This window comes from Nelusetta ayraudi, unplaced genomic scaffold, assembly GCF_046127955.1.
Source record: "Nelusetta ayraudi isolate G7.1 ecotype Tasmania unplaced genomic scaffold, CSIRO-AGI_Nayr_v1 ptg000095l, whole genome shotgun sequence".
Lineage (NCBI taxonomy): Eukaryota > Metazoa > Chordata > Actinopteri > Tetraodontiformes > Monacanthidae > Nelusetta > Nelusetta ayraudi.
The window spans coordinates 110,959-133,640 of record NW_027466145.1 but is presented as its reverse complement, the minus strand read 5'-3'; the positions used below and the strand labels follow the sequence as shown (position 1 = coordinate 133,640).

At 41.4% G+C, this 22,682-nt stretch overlaps 2 protein-coding genes across 2 annotated transcripts; both read right to left on the bottom strand.

Moving 5' to 3' along the window:
• Positions 1–1,517: 1,517 nt before the first annotated feature.
• LOC142902561 (uncharacterized) lies at positions 1,518–11,674 on the bottom strand. The gene is made up of 9 exons (XM_076047757.1): positions 10,452–11,674; positions 7,708–9,176; positions 5,982–6,287; positions 5,758–5,838; positions 5,530–5,640; positions 3,415–4,671; positions 2,864–2,977; positions 2,160–2,224; positions 1,518–2,089 (listed from the first exon to the last, which is right to left on the bottom strand). The coding sequence occupies exons 2-6, from the start codon at positions 7,769–7,771 to the stop codon at positions 4,337–4,339; spliced, it is 897 nt and encodes a 298-aa protein (XP_075903872.1). The 5' UTR covers positions 7,772–9,176; positions 10,452–11,674; the 3' UTR covers positions 1,518–2,089; positions 2,160–2,224; positions 2,864–2,977; positions 3,415–4,336.
• Positions 11,675–12,616: 942 nt separating this feature from the next.
• Positions 12,617–15,019, bottom strand: LOC142902562 (CMRF35-like molecule 5). Its single transcript, XM_076047759.1, has 4 exons — positions 14,720–15,019; positions 14,296–14,601; positions 12,835–13,062; positions 12,617–12,729 (listed from the first exon to the last, which is right to left on the bottom strand). Exons 1-3 carry the CDS (start codon positions 14,817–14,819, stop codon positions 12,899–12,901), a joined length of 570 nt encoding a protein of 189 aa, XP_075903874.1. The 5' UTR covers positions 14,820–15,019; the 3' UTR covers positions 12,617–12,729; positions 12,835–12,898.
• Positions 15,020–22,682: the final 7,663 nt, after the last annotated feature.

Here is a 22,682-nt window from a genome sequence, read left to right as displayed (position 1 = left end):
ACAGAAAACTTCTGTCATCATCCGGTCAGGCGACACCCAGCCGGACTCCGCCTCCGTCTGTCACCCCACGCTCATTGGCCAACGTAAACGTCCGTCAAGGTGCAGAAGGTAGACCAGGCGTGGGCAAACTACGGCCCGTTAAAGCTTTTTAATCCGGCCCGCCGAACTTGAAGAAACGATATCAATAGTCAGTAAGTCATAAAATGATCTGGTTCATTTTCAAGTGGCATTGAAGCACGTGTTTTCTACATATGCCATGATATACATTTTTTTTCTCCTATGAGGTGGGTCACCAAAAACACTCCCTTTGGCCCCACCAAAGTAAAATAAGTTAAGGAAAATTATCATACAGTGTAGTTAATGAGTAGTAATTAGTAGTTACTAGTAGTTAAATAATGACTAGATACAGTAATTAAAGTAGTTTACTGTTATGTTATTGTTATTAAGGAGGTACTATCAATTGAATGGAAGAGAATTATATCTGGCCAAAAAAAACTGAATTCTTGAAATGTTTTACCAGCTCTGCAGATGATTTTATTAACCTGTGGATTTTTGTACCAACTGTATGAGATTAAGATTAATAAACTGAGAAATTTCACTCCATACTTTGGGGAGGACAATGAAAGTTATCAAATGCTATGATATCCTCTCATTTTTGGCAACTAATAACAACCTAATAATGAAAGGGATGTCGATCAGCTTTCTCTTTCTCTATCTCTATGTGTCACTGTGTCAGGATGTGTGTGTGTGTGTGTGTGTGTGTGTGTGTGTGTGTGTTGACTGATACAGACAACTTACAGTTTCATGCAGTTGTATGCTCTCTTATGAAAAACCAGGTTCCAAAGATTGAGACTACAGTGGCCAAAATTGCCTTTCACCATCATGACTTTGCGTGAGCGATGTCGTTTTGTTGTTCAGTCAAGGCTTAGGATGGACACTGTACTTCTACAGCAGTTGTACACCTCCCTAGAAACATGCTTACTACAGGCACTACACCAGTTTACCCAACAAAACTTAATGGGCCTGCAATTGCCCATTAAACACCACTCCTCACAGACTTTGAGCCAGTTGGGTGAATACGTTTTCGAAAAAGGTGTTTGAAACACAAATACTACTTATTTTCTGTAGGCTGGGTAGGACTCCCAGCGGCCTATCAAAGGCTAGTGCCCAAATCAGCCACAGGAGGGAGCTACCTATCACATCAGGGTCGAAACTGAGCAAGGCTGACTGTAAAATGGGCATTTTGCCCTGGTTTAACACACATGCAAGCACTATTTTGACAATGTGTGTGTTTATTAAGAGTTTGTGAAATAATACTTCATTCTCAATGATCAATTTTTAAAATACAAAAAAGTTGAAACAACAAAATTCCTTTTATATATATATGTATATATATATATATATACACACACACACATATATATATATATATATATATATATATATATATATATATATATATATATATATATATATATATATATACACACACACACACACACATATATATATATATATATATCAGTCAGTTAGGAGTACTCAGAGCAGGATGTTTTGTTGTACAGAAGTCATCCACTCAACAACAATAATTTGTGAATAAACATAACAGATTAGTGGATGGACAGACAATGGACTAATGCTTTATTGCAATGTTAAAAAAAAAACAAAACAATGAAAACCAAATAAAAGTTCTTAGCTGAATGTATGAATTGTGCCAAATGACAAAGACCCTCATTGAGAAACATTGACATGTAGCCACGTGCGAACTAATATCACCTGGTGGAGTACCACTGGGATGGGGACCAGTTTCCTCTCATGGTTCACTTGGGATTGTGATTGCAAAATACATAGTCTCTTCAGCAGCGGGAGGAAGGGCGGCAGCCTCACTCACAGAGGCTCAGTCACGGGCCAAGGAGCTGCTATCATTTGCATCGTAAGGTTTGCTGCTGTCGGCCGGGACAGCGGCTGTGCTGCCCTGGAATGTGATGGTGGTGTAGATGGACTGCTGGGTGGGAGCCACGGTGGCATAGACGGTGGTGCGCAGATTTGCCTGTCCGTCTGACGTCTGTATCTCCTCGTAGTGGTGTTCCTGCAGGGGAAGACAGGGGGCAGTGTCGGGCAAACGGTGGGGGACCTTCTTTCCCGACGTGCCTACGCACCTCGATCCGACTCCCAGCGTTTGTCTCAGGCTCCGGTGATCCTCGGGCAGGACAGCGTACTTGAACTAACAGAGACAAAAAATAAAACGAGCCACTGAAATTCTCTCGGTAAAGTAACCGTGTATGTATGTTAAGTAGGAAATAGTGTGCATTGTTTTGTTGCTTCACAGAAAGGGGAGCGTGGTTATTATCTAGAGTCTGCCACCACAAGGTGTAAGCAGTGACCCCTTGATAACCTATATATGACAAAAACAGAAATGTGTGTGTATATACAGGCCCTGTATGGTGCAGTTTTCGGGAAAAATGTAGAAAAATATTAACCTTTGGAGTTAAGGTAGATGGTCATCGTTCAACAGAACAAAACAGTAATTCTCAGAAGTGTTGTTAATTAGCGTTTTAAATTATAAGCAACAGAGAAATTGTATAAAATATTTTTGATTCTCACAGAAGAATGTGGAATAATTGCAGGTCAATATGGAAAAATTCTGTTTTTCCAAGGGGACGGTTGGCAACTCTATTCTCACCTGAGCCACCATGGGGAACTAAGCAGCTAAGCAGAAGGGCCAGAATGGTGCTCCCATTGGCTGTCTTTTGTTTTAAGCGGGAGGATTTCGGCGCACACAGAGGATACCATACCAGCGACTGTGTCTTGGTCTGCAGTGGTCCATTTGTGTTTGCAGTTTGTGTGTCTTTGCATATTTTACCTTTCAGTTTGGGCCAAAGCGCCAACAGTGCTGCAACGCTTGTTGCCAGGAAAACCAGAGCGGCCACTACACGCACAACGATCCATGGCTGTGACCAGGAGACACCAGTGGAATCTTCCGGAACACAGGTACAAAGTGTCAGCTGAGGTACATCGTTCTTTAAAGGTCCAGTGTGTAAAATTTGGCTTGAGTTATGATTTTTATATAGGTAAAAGCTTAAAGTACTGCCCATAAATATATTAATGAATCTTTGCATCTTGCGCCACCAGTTTTTTAAGGAAGCCTGCCTGACAGCATCCTAAATATGAAGCATGCAATCAAGTGGGCTTTCTTAGAAATTTTACTCACTGGACCTTTAAACCATTGCATGAACCAAATGGTTGCCAGGTTGTTTTCTGTCTTGCCGTACATATATACATATTATTAATGTTTAATCCTTTAATTGAAAAGGAGAGATGAGTTGAAGTAATGGCCAAAACGTTTGTGTATGGAAAACGTTGACCTTTCGGTATATTTGTCTGTGAGCTACAAAGAAAATGACCCACGCTTACTTGACACAATCAGGCTGATCTGGGTCAAACATTCGCTGGTGATGCTGTTGTGGAACTTTTCCATGTCACATCGGTATCTTCCACTGTCATTCCGGCTCAAAGCGAAAATGGTCACTGTGAACACGCCGTGTTCTTTTCCCGCTCTCATGGAAAACCTGCCTTTTACGGCGTGTTTGACTTGGGAAACCGATACCAGATTTGCGCACGTGAATTTTCCGTCTTCCATGCATGATGATAAAATGGAATAAAAATAAATACACGCATTACACACAAACAGTTTGAATAACAAAGAAATTATGGTATCATTTAAATATACATATCAAAGAAGCATCGCTCACATTCTTTTTGGCACAGGACAAGAGTTACACAACAGTCAGTGAAGAAGCTGAGATGGAAACTAAACATCCTCTTCTGTCGTTATTGTTATGCAAGTCGTAGGTGTCAAGGTTGTCCCCAGTGGCCCACAGGAGATATTAATGAATGTCAGAAAGACCCGGAATAAAAGACCTTCATCCTTGTCTATGTCTCTGGTGCAACAACCTTGAAGACAACATGGGAGGGAGGGCTCCTTCCCTGCTAGCTGGGACCTGGACAGGTCGGTCCTGGGTGCAGACCTGCAACTGGGTCTGAAACAGGACCTTCCATCCTCCCATTTGTCTGACAGAGCATAATTTTAACCAGCCTTGTTACTGTTTCAGCTTTTACTGTACTTGTGTATGTATTTGTGGCACATGACGGAGGGATGTGACGCTGTCTTCACCAGCAAACCTGAGAGCCTGGTGCAATGTACCGTTCTGAATTTGTGATACGGCAAATGAAATAGAACCCATACTTAGCCACAAAGACTACTCCATATGCTAGGAACATACTGAGTAAAGCTATAAATACGACACATACTCCAGGCTAAGACACAGGCAGATGTTCAGATGTTGCTGTAGACCAACGACTCATCTGATGGCAGGTAGGTGATGGTGGAGTAAGTATTGGCGATGGAGGCGACAGGGCTCTCGGGTGGGACCCTGGGGAAGCTAACAGTGGAGTAGCAGAGGTTGTCTGGTGGCACCCGAGGCTCCGCGGAAAAGTCAATGTTGGAGTATATGTTATCCGCCTGTCCTCCGCCCCTGCCCTGCTGGGTGGTCGCCCCGTTGTCTGCCCCCTCGTGCTGACTGGCTGTTTGGCAGGGAGAAGGCGTGACGCGGCTTTGTACGTCTTCTTCCCGGCAGAGCGCCGTTGTGTGCACCGTGTCAGTGGCCCTCCCTGTTTTGAAGAGAGATGAGAGATTATCCCTGGAAGGCTGGGACGACGGTTTGTTTGACATTTTCTGGAGGTGACCTGTTCGTTTTTAGTGGCATCAAACCGCAAAAAATTTTTTTTTAGTGCAGACCTTCTCAACCAGGACATATAGTAAAACTACCCAAAATTCCAAAAAATTTCAACTGATTTCTAAATTGGTCAAGCGTGTATCTCCTTAAAAATGAATGTAAGTGCTCCACCTGCCCAAATGTCAATCATATTCAAGCTCATAAGTCAGTTTTGTTAAACTTATCTTAACAAGTCTTGTCTGTGTGACAGTTTGCTACATGTGTCAGTGGTTTTTACAGTGAGCTGAGGTTGAAGTGGAACCACATTGTTCACCCCCAAAAAACAGCCTTCAACATAATTTTTTTTGTACTATCCAATCAGCCGTGTCTAGATTTTTTAACACAACTGAAGCTCTCTGGTAGCGCCTGCCTCCTTAAATCTTTAAACAAAGATGACTGCGTGTGGTATCCATGCAAATTAGCCAGTCACTGTGCTTTTTCTTGACTGTTGGCAAGGTGGATGAGCAGGATTTCAGAGTTAGAATCTGAGCGATTGAGTGATCATAGAAAGTTTGTTGCCACTGCATTTTTCACTATTGAAATTTGTAGCTGAAAATCACAAATATTATACTCCAGAAAATCAGGGGTCACATAATGCGAGTCAAACATATAAAAGATGTAATTTGAACACTATTTTTATTCAGTCACTTTTGATTAAATTCTCTGAGTCTTTCCAGCCGTGCTGCTGCTGTCAGTTGGAAAGTGTCAAAGTTTTTGTTTTGTTTTTCCGGTGAATGTCATTTTAGCGTCATACCACAAGATGTGCTGCCTCTGCTGTTTCTGTGATGTGTGAAGAATATCAGGACGACAATGATCAGAGTGAATACGACCACCCCGAGACAGGTCCCGATGTACACCAGCTTCCCTGGAATGATAGGACACCACGTTTCACGAGCTTGCCTGTCAATCAGGTACCAACGTCACCTCAAAAAAAAAAAAAAAATGAAATAAATAACAACAAAAAAATGCAGATGCTCAGTACTAGAGGGTGGTGCTGTTTCATCGTTTGCTTCCTCGGTAAAGGACTCAGGTAGGTGGACGGGACGTGCTTTATGCTGCGAGTCTAGAAGCAAGAAGAATGATTAATGTTGTTTCATTGTCTTTTGTGTCCGTAATTTTTTTTTTTAAATTAGCAGATCAGATTGGTCAGCTGACCAATGAGAAAATGAGCAGCTGTTGGTCACAACTGCTGCTGCATTAACTCACCCTCTATGACTGTAAGGACAACTTTTTGGTATGTGTCCAAACCTATCCTCTGTATTCCACACTTGTAAGGTCCAGAGTCATTTATTTCCAGGTCAGAGATTGTCACCAAGAACGTGTTCCCCTGATCCGTGATGTTGTATCTTCCCTTGGGCTTTATTTCCTGGCTCGTGACCAGCACGTCTGAATCCTTGCACGGGTCTCTGCAGAAGTATTTGACATTGTGGTATGCATTTGAGTGGTAGCACCGTATGTCGACCACACCCCCTCTGACACCTTGGTGTTCCTCACCCTTGGTCGGCTTCAAACCTGCGCAAAACACACGCAAAGGGAAAAGGAATGCCTCTCATTTCATTATACTGTCGGCAATGATTACTGATGTAGATCCCAACCGTTTTCATTTTTCGGCCCTTTGAAGTCACAGTGCACTCAAAACTGACCAAAAATCGCTCAACATCCCCCCGGAAACTAAAATGGCCCAAGCCTAGGAATGTCACACACACACACACACACACACACACACACACACACACACACACACACACACACACACACACACACACACACACACACACAAAGGGAGCATGGCATTGGTCCGATGTCCCAATAGTCAATGCATATGCAATTACTGTATGTCTTAATTGCATGTATGTATTGCAATAGTCTAATGGGGAGACACTGGCACACACAGAGACACATTTTGAATCATAAATCTATATTAATCCAGAATTGAGTGATGACACCTTAGGCCATATACTGTACACTGTAAAAAAATACAAAACAAAAAAAAACAACACTGTGCATATTGACCTATTCCAATAGTCTAATGGAATAAATGCATATGCAATTACAACAGAATTGCATATGCATTACAAGGTAATATAATATAACTGTAATAAATCTCACAGTCGGCGGTTCAACGCGGTGCACAAGTTGCCCCTTTTTTCCACTTGAGCACCACCTCAAAATGTCTGCACGTCACTGCACGTATTTGTACTTCGCTACTTTCTGCATCTGTCAGAATTGTCTCCTGCACCCCCAATTTTGCCAAATATCACCGCTAGATATCGTGTTTTTGCACTACATGGATGTGTACATTGCGAAGAAAAACGGTCCCAGGCACGTCACCCGTGACATGTGAGCGCAGCTCGCCCTGAACACAGAAAAGACCAGGAAGAGAACCGTCGCGGCTCAGAAGACGGAAGTGTCAAATCGCATAAATCTTCGAGCACATCAGGCAAACAAAGACCCCCTTGTTTTTCACCCCGCAGTCACGTTTTATTTCCCCACTTAACACATGTAGGCTGCGATAGTTGTATCTGATATGCGACTGTTGGCATCGAGTGCTAGCTGTTCACTTGCAGGGTGTTTGGGTGGAGAAGGCAATGATTCTGACAAGGGATGCTTCCACACACCATAACCTCAGTAGTCAGTGAACATGAAGTTAGAGAACAACGCAGACAGAGGGCGTTGTGTCTTCACTGTTCTCTACACAGTGAGCGGTTTCCACTCACGACAGTGGAATCGTGGTCACAGAGTTTCTCTCTAACCGGAAACGTGTTTAAAAGCGCCCTCACGCTTTTCTTTCTTTCTTTTTTTTTTTTTTAAAAGCCCACACATTCAAAGCAAAAATAAAGTTAACGGGACAAGGCTTCAATAGTACGAACAATGCATAGGAAGAAAGAGCAGTACTGTTTGTACTTAAAAAAAGAAAGAAAGAAAACCTTACCTCCCACAAGAATGACAAACATCAATACAGTCACCTCCATTGCTCTTTTTAAAAAATCAAACATCCTTTGTTCTTTCAAGTCTTTTTCTTAACACCCTGCATTTACGTTGCAGCCATTCACTCCAAATATGTAGCACAACTGTGCCCGCGTTTGCTTCCTCTTATTTTATTGTTGTTGCACTTCCTACATTTACACTTCCTACATCTTACATTTGCCAGTTTCCTTTGAGTAAACGTCCCTACAAAAAAAACAACAACCAACCAAACAAACAAACAAAAAAACACTTTGAGCTATGTGTGGAATGTGCGAACATTGATTCATCAGACAGCCCTGTATCAATTGTTTTAAAGTAAGCCTTTTAGTGTTTCCAACAGTGTACATAGAGTTTTTATTATCCAAATGTGGGAAAAAATGACAAGAAAGAAAAACAGGCTTGAATATGAACTTGGAATTTACAGGATACTTTCAACTGCACTTTGTATTTATGAGTCATCAGTGAGTCAACAAAGTTTGCAGGCACTTTTAAAATACACTATTTCTTTTCTTAAAATATGAAATCTGACACAATAACTTTTTGTGTTAATGAAAAAATAATTTAAATAAAAATGATGAAAATTTGATTTTGAAAAAAAAAAATTGATGCAGACCCAGTTTGACTCAAGGACAGTAGAAAAAAACATTTTGGCCTTTTGCCTCTTAAAGGAGCACTACTTTAAAATTGTGTAATGTCACAATTTTATTTTTTTATACTACCAACGGTCCTTCTTTAACACTGACGTACTCTTCTGGTACGATGTTTCCAGTTAAATGAATAACTTTCAACATTCTCGTTACATAAACTGCCTTCAAATTGGAAAGTCTTTAGTTGATTGTTGTTTCATTCAATGCATTGTTGTTGTTTTTTTTTTGCCGTACTTAAATCTTAATATTGACTATTCACAAGACCCAAATATGAACGGCGCATCTTTGACTATTTTTATTATCATCATTTGTCTTTAATATGTCATAGTGTAAGACGTTCGAAAGGTCCCTTTGTCTTTGATGGAGGCAAACCAAACCAAACCAAACCACAGACCTCACAGTCCTTGAGTCCGTCCAGGACGTGAAGCGAGAACCTGCTGTCCAACAATTGTCAATTGTCCAACATTCAGCAGCGGTAGTTTTTTTTTTCCAAGACTGGTTCACCTTCTATCTCAGAGGCTTCCATTGGCAACGTGCGTTACACATTGTTGTAGATTGCACACACGTCGTCCGCCTCATGCAAGTTTGCAGCCTCATCTCTCGAGCTTGCAGCTCCTTTGTGGAAACTGACGTTTTCATAAATATCGTGAGGTTGGCTCCGTCCTGCATTGGACGCATAGGTTTGCTTTTTCCGCCTCGGTGGTTGTTTGTAAGGGCTGCTCTTTGCTGTTTTTCCTTTTGAAGGTTGCAGTGTGCTCTCACTGATCCCGGGGCTCTCATGTTTGGCCTGTTGAACCGGCAGAGCAGAGATTAATGATGAGAACTGAATTGTGTCACACACACACACACACACACACACACACACACACACACACACACACACACACACACACACACACACACACAAAGGGAGCATGGCATTGGTCCGATGTCCCAATAGTCAATGCATATGCAATTACTGTATGTCTTAATTGCATGTATGTATTGCAATAGTCTAATGGGGAGACACTGGCACACACAGAGACACATTTTGAATCATAAATCTATATTAATCCAGAATTGAGTGATGACACCTTAGGCCATATACTGTACACTGTAAAAAAATACAAAACAAAAAAAAACAACACTGTGCATATTGACCTATTCCAATAGTCTAATGGAATAAATGCATATGCAATTACAACAGAATTGCATATGCATTACAAGGTAATATAATATAACTGTAATAAATCTCACAGTCGGCGGTTCAACGCGGTGCACAAGTTGCCCCTTTTTTCCACTTGAGCACCACCTCAAAATGTCTGCACGTCACTGCACGTATTTGTACTTCGCTACTTTCCGCATCTGTCAGAATTGTCTCCTGCACCCCCAATTTTGCCAAATATCACCGCTAGATATCGTGTTTTTGCACTACATGGATGTGTACATTGCGAAGAAAAACGGTCCCAGGCACGTCACCCGTGACATGTGAGCGCAGCTCGCCCTGAACACAGAAAAGACCAGGAGGAGAACCGTCGCGGCTCAGAAGACGGAAGTGTCAAATGGCATAAATCTTCGAGCACATCAGGCAAACAAAGACCCCCTTGTTTTTCACCCCGCAGTCACGTTTTATTTCCCCACTTAACACATGTAGGCTGCGATAGTTGTATCTGATATGCGACTGTTGGCATCGAGTGCTAGCTGTTCACTTGCAGGGTGTTTGGGTGGAGAAGGCAATGATTCTGACAAGGGATGCTTCCACACACCATAACCTCAGTAGTCAGTGAACATGAAGTTAGAGAACAACGCAGACAGAGGGCGTTGTGTCTTCACTGTTCTCTACACAGTGAGCGGTTTCCACTCACGACAGTGGAATCGTGGTCACAGAGTTTCTCTCTAACCGGAAACGTGTTTAAAAGCACCCTCACGCTTTTTTTTTTTTTTTTTTTTTTTTTTTTTTAAAAGCCCACACATTCAAAGCAAAAATAAAGTTAACGGGACAAGGCTTCAATAGTACGAACAATGCATAGGAAGAAAGAGCAGTACTGTTTGTACTTAAAAAAAGAAAGAAAGAAAACCTTACCTCCCACAAGAATGACAAACATCAATACAGTCACCTCCATTGCTCTTTTTAAAAAATCAAACATCCTTTGTTCTTTCAAGTCTTTTTCTTAACACCCTGCATTTACGTTGCAGCCATTCACTCCAAATATATGGCACAACTGTGCCCGCGTTTGCTTCCTCTTATTTTATTTTTGTTGCACTTCCTACATTTACACTTCCTACATCTTACATTTGCCAGTTTCCTTTGAGTAAACGTCCCTACAAAAAAAACAACAACAACCAAACAAACAAACAAAAAAACACTTTGAGCTATGTGTGGAATGTGCGAACATTGATTCATCAGACAGCCCTGTATCAATTGTTTTAAAGTAAGCCTTTTAGTGTTTCCAACAGTGTACATAGAGTTTTTATTATCCAAATGTGGGAAAAAATGACAAGAAAGAAAAACAGGCTTGAATATGAACTTGGAATTTACAGGATACTTTCAACTGCACTTTGTATTTATGAGTCATCAGTGAGTCAACAAAGTTTGCAGGCACTTTTAAAATACACTATTTCTTTTCTTAAAATATGAAATCTGACACAATAACTTTTTGTGTTAATGAAAAAATAATTTAAATAAAAATGATGAAAATTTGATTTTGAAAAAAAAAAATTGATGCAGACCCAGTTTGACTCAAGGACAGTAGAAAAAAACATTTTGGCCTTTTGCCTCTTAAAGGAGCACTACTTTAAAATTGTGTAATGTCACAATTTTATTTTTTTATACTACCAACGGTCCTTCTTTAACACTGACGTACTCTTCTGGTACGATGTTTCCAGTTAAATGAATAACTTTCAACATTCTCGTTACATAAACTGCCTTCAAATTGGAAAGTCTTCAGTTGATTGTTGTTTCATTCAATGCATTGTTGTTGTTTTTTTTTTGCCGTACTTAAATCTTAATATTGACTATTCACAAGACCCAAATATGAACGGCGCATCTTTGACTATTTTTATTATCATCATTTGTCTTTAATATGTCATAGTGTAAGACGTTCGAAAGGTCCCTTTGTCTTTGATGGAGGCAAACCAAACCAAACCAAACCACAGACCTCACAGTCCTTGAGTCCGTCCAGGACGTGAAGCGAGAACCTGCTGTCCAACAATTGTCAATTGTCCAACATTCAGCAGCGGTAGTTTTTTTTTTCCAAGACTGGTTCACCTTCTATCTCAGAGGCTTCCATTGGCAACGTGCGTTACACATTGTTGTAGATTGCACACACGTCGTCCGCCTCATGCAAGTTTGCAGCCTCATCTCTCGAGCTTGCAGCTCCTTTGTGGAAACTGACGTTTTCATAAATATCGTGAGGTTGGCTCCGTCCTGCATTGGACGCATAGGTTTGCTTTTTCCGCCTCGGTGGTTGTTTGTAAGGGCTGCTCTTTGCTGTTTTTCCTTTTGAAGGTTGCAGTGCGCTCTCACTGATCCCGGGGCTCTCATGTTTGGCCTGTTGAACCGGCAGAGCAGAGATTAATGATGAGAACTGAATTGTGTCGACAACTCTCTGTCTTCTCTTAAACATACTTCCCGTGGTTTATTTAGTTCAGCACAAAACAACACAAATTGTTGTTTCCTAAAGCTGTTGGGTTTTATTCACATGAACATAAGAGAATGTTTGCTGGGAGAGAATCATGGACTTCAGCCTCCTCTTCATTGCGTTCGTAAACGAAAGCCTGATATTGAGAAACTTTATATGGCGTTAGTCGGCCAATCAGCATAAGGTTTGGTGTCAAGTTCATTATATTAACTTTTGTATGAACAAACTTTTTGAAGCTGAAACCGTTGCTGCCTTGTCACTGGAATGTATTATCTAATTAAAAAAATGGATGATAATAATGTATTTTGCTCAAACATAGTTAGACGGTCCAGTGACTAAGCACATTACAGGCACAATACTGGCTTCTGATCATGCACCAATTGTAAACAAGACTTGCTGTGAACTTGAGAAACCATTTTTAAGGCAGCAGCTATTGAAAACGATTGTATTGTTTCCATGAGATGCATTAATGAATAAACGCATGCAAAAAAACCAAAAAAACAGTGAGAAGAGAATTTGATCATTTGACAGGCACTATTAGGCCTCCAGCAGGTCTCTGTTGTTTTCTCACCACAGCTTTGTGCCCTTTGACAAAGTCACTGTTGCTTAAGTGAACCGGTGCTTGAGCCTTTAGGCGGTTTCTGCATTTCCTGAAGTATATCACCAGCACCAAGATAGAGAGCAGGGCTGCAGCCCCCAAACCAGCATGCAGCGCAGTGCCTGATTGAAAGAAAAAAAAAAAAAAAAGCAAATATCAGTTTCTATATTACAAAATATGTTGTGTAAGATGTCGTGTCTTCACTTAAACCTTTCACAGAACCTAACCTATAATTGGATCCCCTCCAGTGGTGAAGTTTGAACCTGTAAAGTTAGAAATAATGTTACTCCATTACTTATATCCATTCAGGTGTCCTCTATTTGAAGGAATTTCAATGCTTGTCCTCCTGCCTGTGGGAACAGTGTCCCTTGTGAACTGGGTAGACTGGTATGTACTTGGAGGTGGCGTGGTGGTCGTCGGACATGTAGGAGGATCAGTGGTGGTTGGTTCTGGAACTAAGAGGAGAGAAACAAAAAAATTTGACAGCTAAAATGTCTGATTAACAGCAAAATTGCAGCCAAACTGGGGCATTTAGGCCTCTTGTGTGTCTCTATACGGCTGGTAGTGCAAATCTCAGGGACCACACAGAGAACAGGCTGAACTCTGTGCCCACCAAACACCAGCTCAGCCATCACCTGTGTGGTTGGCTGAGGCCGACGTTTATGGCAAACAGTATGAGTGTGGGGGTTGTGACAAACAGAGTTCAATCGCCTGCACCGTTTGCACCACAGAGTCATGCATCGATCCCTTTTCCATCACACACAAACCTCACACAGAAATACACATCTGGCGATGTGCTCACCGCCCACCAAGCTGCGACCAGCATGACCATATTTGGCCAACACAATTGCACTTTGCTCACTGAACTGTCAGTAATTACGCAGTTTAGCTGCACTTGACTTTTGTATGGATAAGAATTTATAGTATTTTTGAAGTGTGTGAAAATGAAAAAAAATTTTTTTTTTGAACCCACATTTGGTGCACACCAAGGGCATGGACTGTTGGGTTTGTTTTTGTTCAAAAAACAAACCCAAACGGATAATTACTAGCAATTTCTTTGCGCATATGTCAAGGGGGCTTCACTACCACTAATTCTCTCCTGAGTTTCGATCATATTTGTGTATGTTATGTTTGTCAAAGAGATGAAACAAACACACACGAAAGAGGTGGGTGTCTAAACACACAGATAAAAAGAGAAAGAGTGAGAGAGAGGCAGAGAGGAGTTGTTGTCATGTCAGGATGGATGATGTGAAATTGATTCAGATTCAGATTCAGATTCAGATTCAGATTACTTTTATTGCCATTTGTGCAAGAACACATAGGAATTTGTTTTGGAAGTCCCAGTGTGCATCAATTAATTAATTAAATAAATAATTAATAAACAATGATCTTGGAAGTGGAGAAGTAGACGGATGTCTGAATGGGGGTAAACAGCAGCTGAGCAGAAGCGCTTGTCGACCGTCGCAGAGACATGCGCGTCTGGTGGTGTGAACAGGAGGGCTGCGGCGCGTGCACGATTTCCGCAGGTGCCTTTAAACCAGTCGCAAGTTTTAAAAAAATTGTGCCGTTTACAGGAGTTTTAATTAACGTGTGTGTGTGTGTGTGTGTGTAAAATAGAAGAAAGACCAACACAACTGTCCTCATGAGGACTCCCAGAAATTCCCCAGCTGACTTTTGAGTTCTCGTACCTTTGTCGACTGTCAGATGGACCTCGATGAAGGTGTCGTAACCGAACCTGTCCACCCCACAATAGTACAACCCCGCGTCGGACAGCTGGAGCCTGCTGATGTTCACGGTCAGCTCGTTTCCCCCGTCGTACAGAGTGAACCTCCCCGACTCTGCCGTCTGTCTTGAATTCACCGCGATCACTATGTCCTTTTCCTCTTGGCACGGATGCCTGCAGAAGTATTTGCTGTTTGTCCAGGCGTTGCTGTGTAAACAGTGGAAGTAGACGTGTCCTCTTTCCAACCCTTGGATGTGGAAGCTGGCTCCTTCTGTGGGTAGAACATGTGACAGTATGGCAAAACCTCAAAGGTTTTTTTGTTTTGTTTTGTTTTGTTTTGTTTTGTTTTGTTTTTTTTTAACCTCAAGTCTATTTATCGGGAGACTCACCGTAGAGGAGACACGAGAGTAGAAAGACGGTCTTCATCCTGATTGCTGGCGTGTCAGGCTTCATTTCAAGTGATTTATCTCCGAGAGTTTTTGCATTCATCTAACACCTGTCGCGTGTCGTCATGCTTTGGCGCTCGCTGAGCAGTGTGGTAAATGCATCTGTAAATGTCTCTCAAAAGTTGAGGCGTGGGGGCGTCTGCTTCTACCTTCACACCCTCTAGTCTTGACTGATAGAGCTCCATGCCTTGTTTTCCGACACGCTTCACTTCTATTGAATTTTCTTTCTTTTTTTCAAGTAGAAGTGAAACCTGTGTTTCTAAACAAAGAAGAAATGAGCAAATAAGATTATAACGTTTGGAGGGGGGCATCGCTGGCACTTACTCTTTTTTTTTTTTTCTTTTGTAAATATGCTGACTGTGCTTTCAGTTGGTGAGCCTTGACACAAGTCTCACTGCTTTCACATCATTTTGTGTTTAGATTCATTTTATTTTTTTTTTTATTTTTTTTGCTTTCTTTACTGCTGTATTGGTTGGAAAGAAAAATAACAAAAAAACAAAAAAACAAACCATGTAACAAAGTAGATTTTCATGTGCAGTATCTGTGAAAAGTCACAATCTGTCCTCTGTGCAGCATTTGTCAGCTATCTGGCAGAGATGGAACTTAAGATATTATCATGTATGTTTCGTGTGTGTGTGTGTGTGTGTGTGTGTGTGTGTGTGTAGCAGTCGGAAAGTTGAAGTGCATTTTGTGTCTGTTCCTCAGAAGCCACACAGTGTGAGGTCCCCTGGCAGAATAAATGTGTCATGCACATCCGAGACCGGATGAGGAAGTAAAAGTTGTGCTTGAAATGTGACCAGACGTCCGAATAAACTAGCAGAGAAATGAAGAAAATAAACAAAGAACGTTGGGGAGTGGGGGAGTGTTTAAGACAAGCCCCTGTGAGAAACTCAAACTGAAGAAAACTCTCAGTCAGAAAGTCAGAATCCACTGGAGCAGGAGAGGAAATGGACACAGTTCACTGGTGTGATGAGCTGGATATTGCACCTGTTTACTGGTTTATGAGCTCAAAGACAACTTGATGTGTTGATTGATTGATGAATTGTTATTGGTTCTTAATGAAGGGACGAATGCAACAACAACAAATTGACTTGTCCTGGTCAGGTGATAGTAGGAGCAAAATTATATAAAAAATAATAATAATAATAATAATAATAATAATAAAAAGCAGCAGCATCGCAGAGTGTGCAGATGTCGTCTTGGAGATCATGTATTATTATTATTATTATTATTATTATTATTATTATTATTATTATTATTATTATTATTATTATTATTATTATTACATAGGCCAGTTGGGCGATCCTAGTGAATTGTAATGCATGTACAGTGGCGCCACCTGCAGATCGCAGTTCAAGATCACACAACATTTCATGAAGACAGCTTCCTCCATGAAGGGAGAAGCTGTGTGATGTGGGGAGCAGAACAGACCAGTTTGACGACGTGTGCACTACGTGGTCCTGCCACAAAAGCACGTGTCTTATCATCACCTCCATCACCATCACTGTCATCACCATCACATCACCATCACCATCATCATCGTCATCACCATCATCATCATCGTCATCACCATCATCATCACCATCATCATCATCATCATCATCATCATCATCATCATCATCATCATCATTCATTATCATCACCATCATTATCATCATCAATCATTATCATCACCATCACCATCATCATCCACAGTTGCTGATGTCTAATAACAAATCAGCTATTGAAGAAGATAGGATTTGTTCAGAAAGACAAGTGAAGAAGAACAAGTTCGCCCACAAGTTTGTCTTTATTCATGACCATGTTTGTTGTTTTTTTTGCAAAACTTTTTATCTGACCTGTCAGGTTCACTATGTGCACACTTTATTTCTTGTATTCATTCAAAACAGAGCAAAGAGGCCTCAGTCCAGACTTTTGGGATTGAGCGCCTGGGAGACGGCAGCATACTGCTGAGAGTTGGACTCTTTCGTTGCGTCTTGAGCCTCTGCCGCCTGATTGGAGGAGGCTGTGTCTGCGTTCTGCTCACAGCAACCAGCCTGTAAGAAAGTCAAAGGTACCGAGTTAGCAGAGGTTGGGGGGCAGAGACATCCCGAAATACATTGACACCCACCTCAGGGTTGTTCGCCCCAGGTTTGCTCTGAGCTTTTAAAAGAGATGAGAGAAATTGGTTAACGTGTTTCTGCATTAGAGTTCCCTCTTTGTACTGTGTGTGTGTGTGTGTCCTTACCTCGGCTGGTACGACAGTGGCCATAGAATATGAGGGGTATGATGGCACAGACCAGCAGGGCCAGGCTGACAGACACAATGATGACCACTGTGGTTTCTGCAGACACGCAATCAAACGTCATCGGCTACAAACGATCGTGGCAGCTAACTGGGAGCAAGGCCCTCATTGCCCTATGCATATTCTTATACATATGAGAACCGTTCCATGGGTAGGAAAACCTCTGCTTCTTCACCGGCGAACGAACAACCCCCCTCTTCCCCTGCTCCTCCATCACGATTGAAACTAACATTCTCTCTGTAGCTCTGGTTCTGCAGGGTTGGTTCGTTGTTGCTGCCTCTGGGCTCCCTGCATCGCCTTTCACGATGGCTCGTGAAGGGCAGGAAGAGCTTCCTGCCCAGGCCTCTCACGCAAGCACTTGGGAGAGGGAGTCCCCAAACCGAACCTGAGCTGCCCTCCCTGCCTTATGCCTTTCACGATGGCTTGTGAAGGGCGGGAAGGGCTCCCCGCCTCGGGCTTCCTCGCATGCTTGCGCGGAAGGGCAGTAGGACCCCAAGCAGAACCAAACCGCCAAACCTAACGTGTTGATTGTGTAATAAAATTGTTTATTTTTGACAGTGACCCTGTCTGAAATATACAGTATATGTATTTATGTGCAGTATACAAAGATGTGGAGGAGCTGTGTGGAGGAAAATGCCTTGTTAATGTCAGGATGTTAGCGGCTGCCAGCTATGCTGACTGCGTCAAACAAACAAACATCATCGGCTGGAAGTGATCCTCGGAAAACAAGCAAAGAGTTGCGGGACTTCCTGTGTGTCACATGTGTCTGAAAGCATCTCTTTATATCACATGATTAATTTAATACGCAAACTAATTCACTTTGTCAGACAGACCTGAAAAACACACAAGCATTGTACATTTTTATCTGCATAATTGCCAAAACGAAGCTGATAATCTTTTTACACTCTCATTCCCAAACGCTGTTTGTTCGATTTGAATCTATTTTAAAGTTCCAGCAATCGGTCAATTCCCAATTCATTGCCAGAGTGCACTGGAGCAGCCTTGCTTAAGTTATTTTCCAAGAGCTCCAGAAAATAGTATATTTAGCCCTGTTTTCACAACCTCCTGCTGGCGGGTATGGGGCGGGCTCAGGGGGCGGAGCCAACGCCTTGCTCCCCACAACACTCATTTTCTTGTCACACAAACAAAGACCTTCAAAACTTCAAAAGGTCAGATTCATTGAGATTTTTTATGAATTTAGTGTATTTTAGGAACAATGACAATAATTAGCCACGACAAAGGCTGTGTCAGAGAGCGCCCCCCACTGACTGCATAGTGCACTTTAGAGGGGCTACGCCATTTCTTCGTGGCGACCATCGGTGTATATATATATATATGTGTGTATATACATATATATATATATATATATATATATATATATATACATATATATATATATATACATATATATATATATACATATATATGTATGTATATATATATATATATATATATATATATATATATACATATATATATATATATACATATATATATACATATACGTGTATATATAAATGTCCCATCGTCCCATCCCATATATGCATTTTCGTGACTATTATGTACTACACTAAGTCTCTTCCCACGCTAAAAAAAATAACGCTCACATTTTTTACCTAGGGGTAAGTGTGAACGCAAAGCATGATGGGATATATTGCTACATCGGGAATGAGTCAACAAGACAAATACTAGTGTGACACTACATTACAAACAATTCCTGCTGTGTACAGTTGGAGCCTGAAAGCCTCGTGCAGGTGATCAGCCACCAACACTCTGGCTGCTACCTTTGAGTTTGCCGGCCACCGGCGGCGGGGCAGTGCTGGTGGCGCCCTCAGAGGTAGGCAGGGTCACCAGGGGCGGGGCGGTGGCGGAGAGGAGGCTGCTCCCAGGCAGACTTCCTGCTGCTGCTCCAGTGTCCGGGGCGGCCTCATGAGGAGCTCCGGGGGGAACAGTGGAGGCTTTCAGACAGAGAGGGTCCGTAAATATGCGGTGTGTACGCATGAGATAAGACTGGATGTGTTACAGGAGACGAGATGCGTCACGCGATAATCAGGAGAATTTACAGCAACACGACAACAAGTCTGCAGGCGGAATAAAAAAAGAAGGAAGAAATAAATAAATAATCTGTCGAGGAAGGACTTAGCCCCGAGGAATGCAGCTTTATTGAATTAGAGTGAATTATCTCTTCTTGGACCGAATGAAGGACTCCTGAACATCCCACATGCAGGCCCCCCTAGACTCCAATACGGCAGCCCATTCATTTGAATGAAGTTGCTCGGCCAGCGCTGACACCAAAAAAGAGTTTTGACTTCTGCATTAGAGGGTGCACTTTACACCATGTTGCTGTAACTCCCATGATGCATCAGGACACAGCCAATCAGAAAGAGCCAAGACACATCAGCATGTACGATGCTGGGAATAAACTCTTTTCTGGTCATTTTCTGGCCTTTATGTGTATATATATCTATATATATATATGTATATATATATATATATATGTATATATATATATATATATATATATATACATATATATATATATATATATATATATATATATATATATATATATACATACATATATATATATATATAGATATACATATACATATATATATATAGATATACATATACATATATATATATATATATACATATATATATATATATATATTTTTTTTTTTTTTTTTTTTTTTAAGACTAATTGACTGAAAAATCTAAAATCTGCAATAGAAAGATTTTCTATGAACCGCCTTTCAAGTCACACCGTTTTAGAGACGTTTATTTTTGTATTGCAGTCTAATGGGAAAAAAAAAATGCTTTTTTGGCGGCATGGGATTTCTTTTTGCTGCAGTACCTCGAGTGGCCACTAGGCAAAAAAGAAAATCAGGTGCAGCGCCATATTGCCAGTCCAGTATCTAGTTCTCATCCATGGCCCACATACTGCAGTAGACGACCAGGTTGACTACCTGGTACGGCGCCTGACGGACCCACTCACATTGCAGCGTCCAACCTCCTCACACACACACACACACACACACACACACACACACACACACACACACACACACACACACTTCGAATTCAGGTTTTAAATTCTATCTCCAGCTGCGATTTATCTCATGCTTCCGAGGCCCTGCAGGGTCTTCCAGCAAACAGCCATGTTCCCACCTCAACTAATCCCGCCGTCAGTCGTCGGTTCGAGCTCATTTGACTTTTGAGAAATTGCAAATTCAACTGTATGGTGGCATTAATGGCGCTAAATAAGGACAGATAAGAGCAACAAGGCGTGAAACACCAGCGCAACCAGCGCAGAAACAGTGGCGCCATTGTCCCTGGATAAGATCATTTGATCTTGTAATCAAGCACAGTGTGTGGTATATGTGCTTTGCATATACTTTGAACACTCTTCCATTGCTGGTGGCATGCAGTATTTTCCGGCTGCACTTGTAAATAAGAATCTGTTCTTAATTGCTTGCCTGGGTAAAAATAAAAAAGTTCAGCTTGTGATTCAGTCAGTCCGGCTGCTGTCTGACTCCAAACATGCTTGCAAGGATCAATTGGAAACATGCTTTTACTGAAATGTATTTCATATATTCACTTCTTTCTCTGACCAGAAATTAGTTTACTGCTAAATGTGATTTTTTTTTTTTTTTTTGCCTCAGTGATGGTTGGTTGTAGCATCTTAATAACATACATATACTGTACAATCAAATATTAGTTTTTAGACAAGTTACATCTTTCGGCACTTAACCAAAATTCCACGTTTTTGGCTTTAATTTCATTTTACTTCAGGTTTATCTGTATTAACCAAATTGCACTGACAACACACAAACAAATTTCAAGTTAATTGTAAGCAAATTATTATTGTTGTTTTCAATAGGGGAAATGTATCATTACCCACCGGTGATGCAGCAAAGACTGAAGGCGAGAAGAATCTTCATGATCATGTCCAAATTCAAACAAACCGCAGAAAAAGAACAGTTCTATTGAAAACCATTGTAAAATAAAAAACCCAAAAAACATCCAAACAGATAGCTAAAAAAAACAACGGTCTTCTCTTTAGATTAGTCAGCTGATAAACTCAAACTCCACAAAGAATCGATACAAAGGCGTGATTGTTTTGCAAGGCGGTTGTCTTGTTTTTGGCTCGGCAGAAAGTGAGACTGTCTCTGCTGTTATGCTTCTTAAACGGACCACACAGGATTGTTTCCCTGCCCCCCTTTTTTCTCCTCCTGCCTGTGTTCTGTTCTGATGAGCCAGCTCGTGACTTCAGACTGCATAAAGCCCCCGTGTCCGTGTGTCCCTGGCTATGCATGAAACATCTTCGTTTTTAAAAGAAAAAAAAAGATCTAAAATGCATCATGCTCAAGACAAATCCAGCAGGACGTACGTAAGGACCGCATTTATTATTTCCCTAAATTAGGTTAATTTCACCGAATCTACACTCACTGGCCTACACGGCTGAATGTTCCAATTGGTTGTCCAGACAAGTAGTTTGTCAGCCCAGTCACATGGCACCAACTCAACGTATTCAGTTGTCTAAACGTAGCGAAGATGACGAAGGAAGGAAGGGGATTCAAGTGACTGTCAGTGTATGTTTGTATGTAAGTCAGGGTTGGGCAAGGTTTTATGACTGGTGGACCACTAGGCCTGGGGTTGTAAAATTTGCCAGAAGACCCAGAGCAGGAGCAGATGGATGGAGTGTTTTGGTGACCTACCTCACATGGGGAAGAAATACATTGTGGGATATGTAGAAAACATGTGCTTTAATGTCTAATATAGGAAAACCAAATGACTGTTTTTGTACTGCGAGAATACACTAGTATTAATGTATTTGTGGGCAGTATGTTAAACTTTTAACCAATTTAAAAAATAATATAAAAATCAAGCTAAATTTTACACACTGGACCTTTAAGTCATGTAACCAAGATGGATGTTGGATTTACAGAGAATTTCCAGTGAGTAACAGTTTTGTGTGGAAAACAAATGCCTTGTTAATACCGGGGGGGGGGGTCATTAGTAATACTAGTCATATTTTCCATCCATCCATCCGTCTTCTATACCCACTTATTCCTATTCAGGGTCACGGGGGTCTGCTGGAGCCTATCCCAGCTGTCTTAGGGCGAAGGCAGGGTGACACCCTGGACAAGTCACCAGTTCATCGCAGTAGTCATATTTTCTTTTCTTTTTTGTTTTTCTTTCATATATACAGTCTTGGTCTTGTCTTGGTCTCGAACCTCAAATGTCGATCTTGATGCTCTCTAGTCCTGACATCTTGGTCTCAGTTGGTGCTGTCTTGACTACAACACTGCAATGTGGTTTCCAACTAGGAGGGGGAACTAGCTAAGCTAAGCGCTGCTAATCTGATTAGCCAAACTGCGCTTTTTAATGGGCATGTTCTGTCATTTAAACTGGCTTCCGTCAAGACTGATTCTATTTTCACACAGCAATTATACCAATATTTTTTTGTAATAATTATTCCATAGAGAAACAGGTCATCAGCGTGGTGCAGTTAGCTGCACTGTCTCATTGCTGGGCCTCTCTGTTTGGAGCTTGCATGTCTGTATGGGTTCCGCGCAGGTTCTCCACAGACCAACACATCCATTGGAGGCAAAGTAG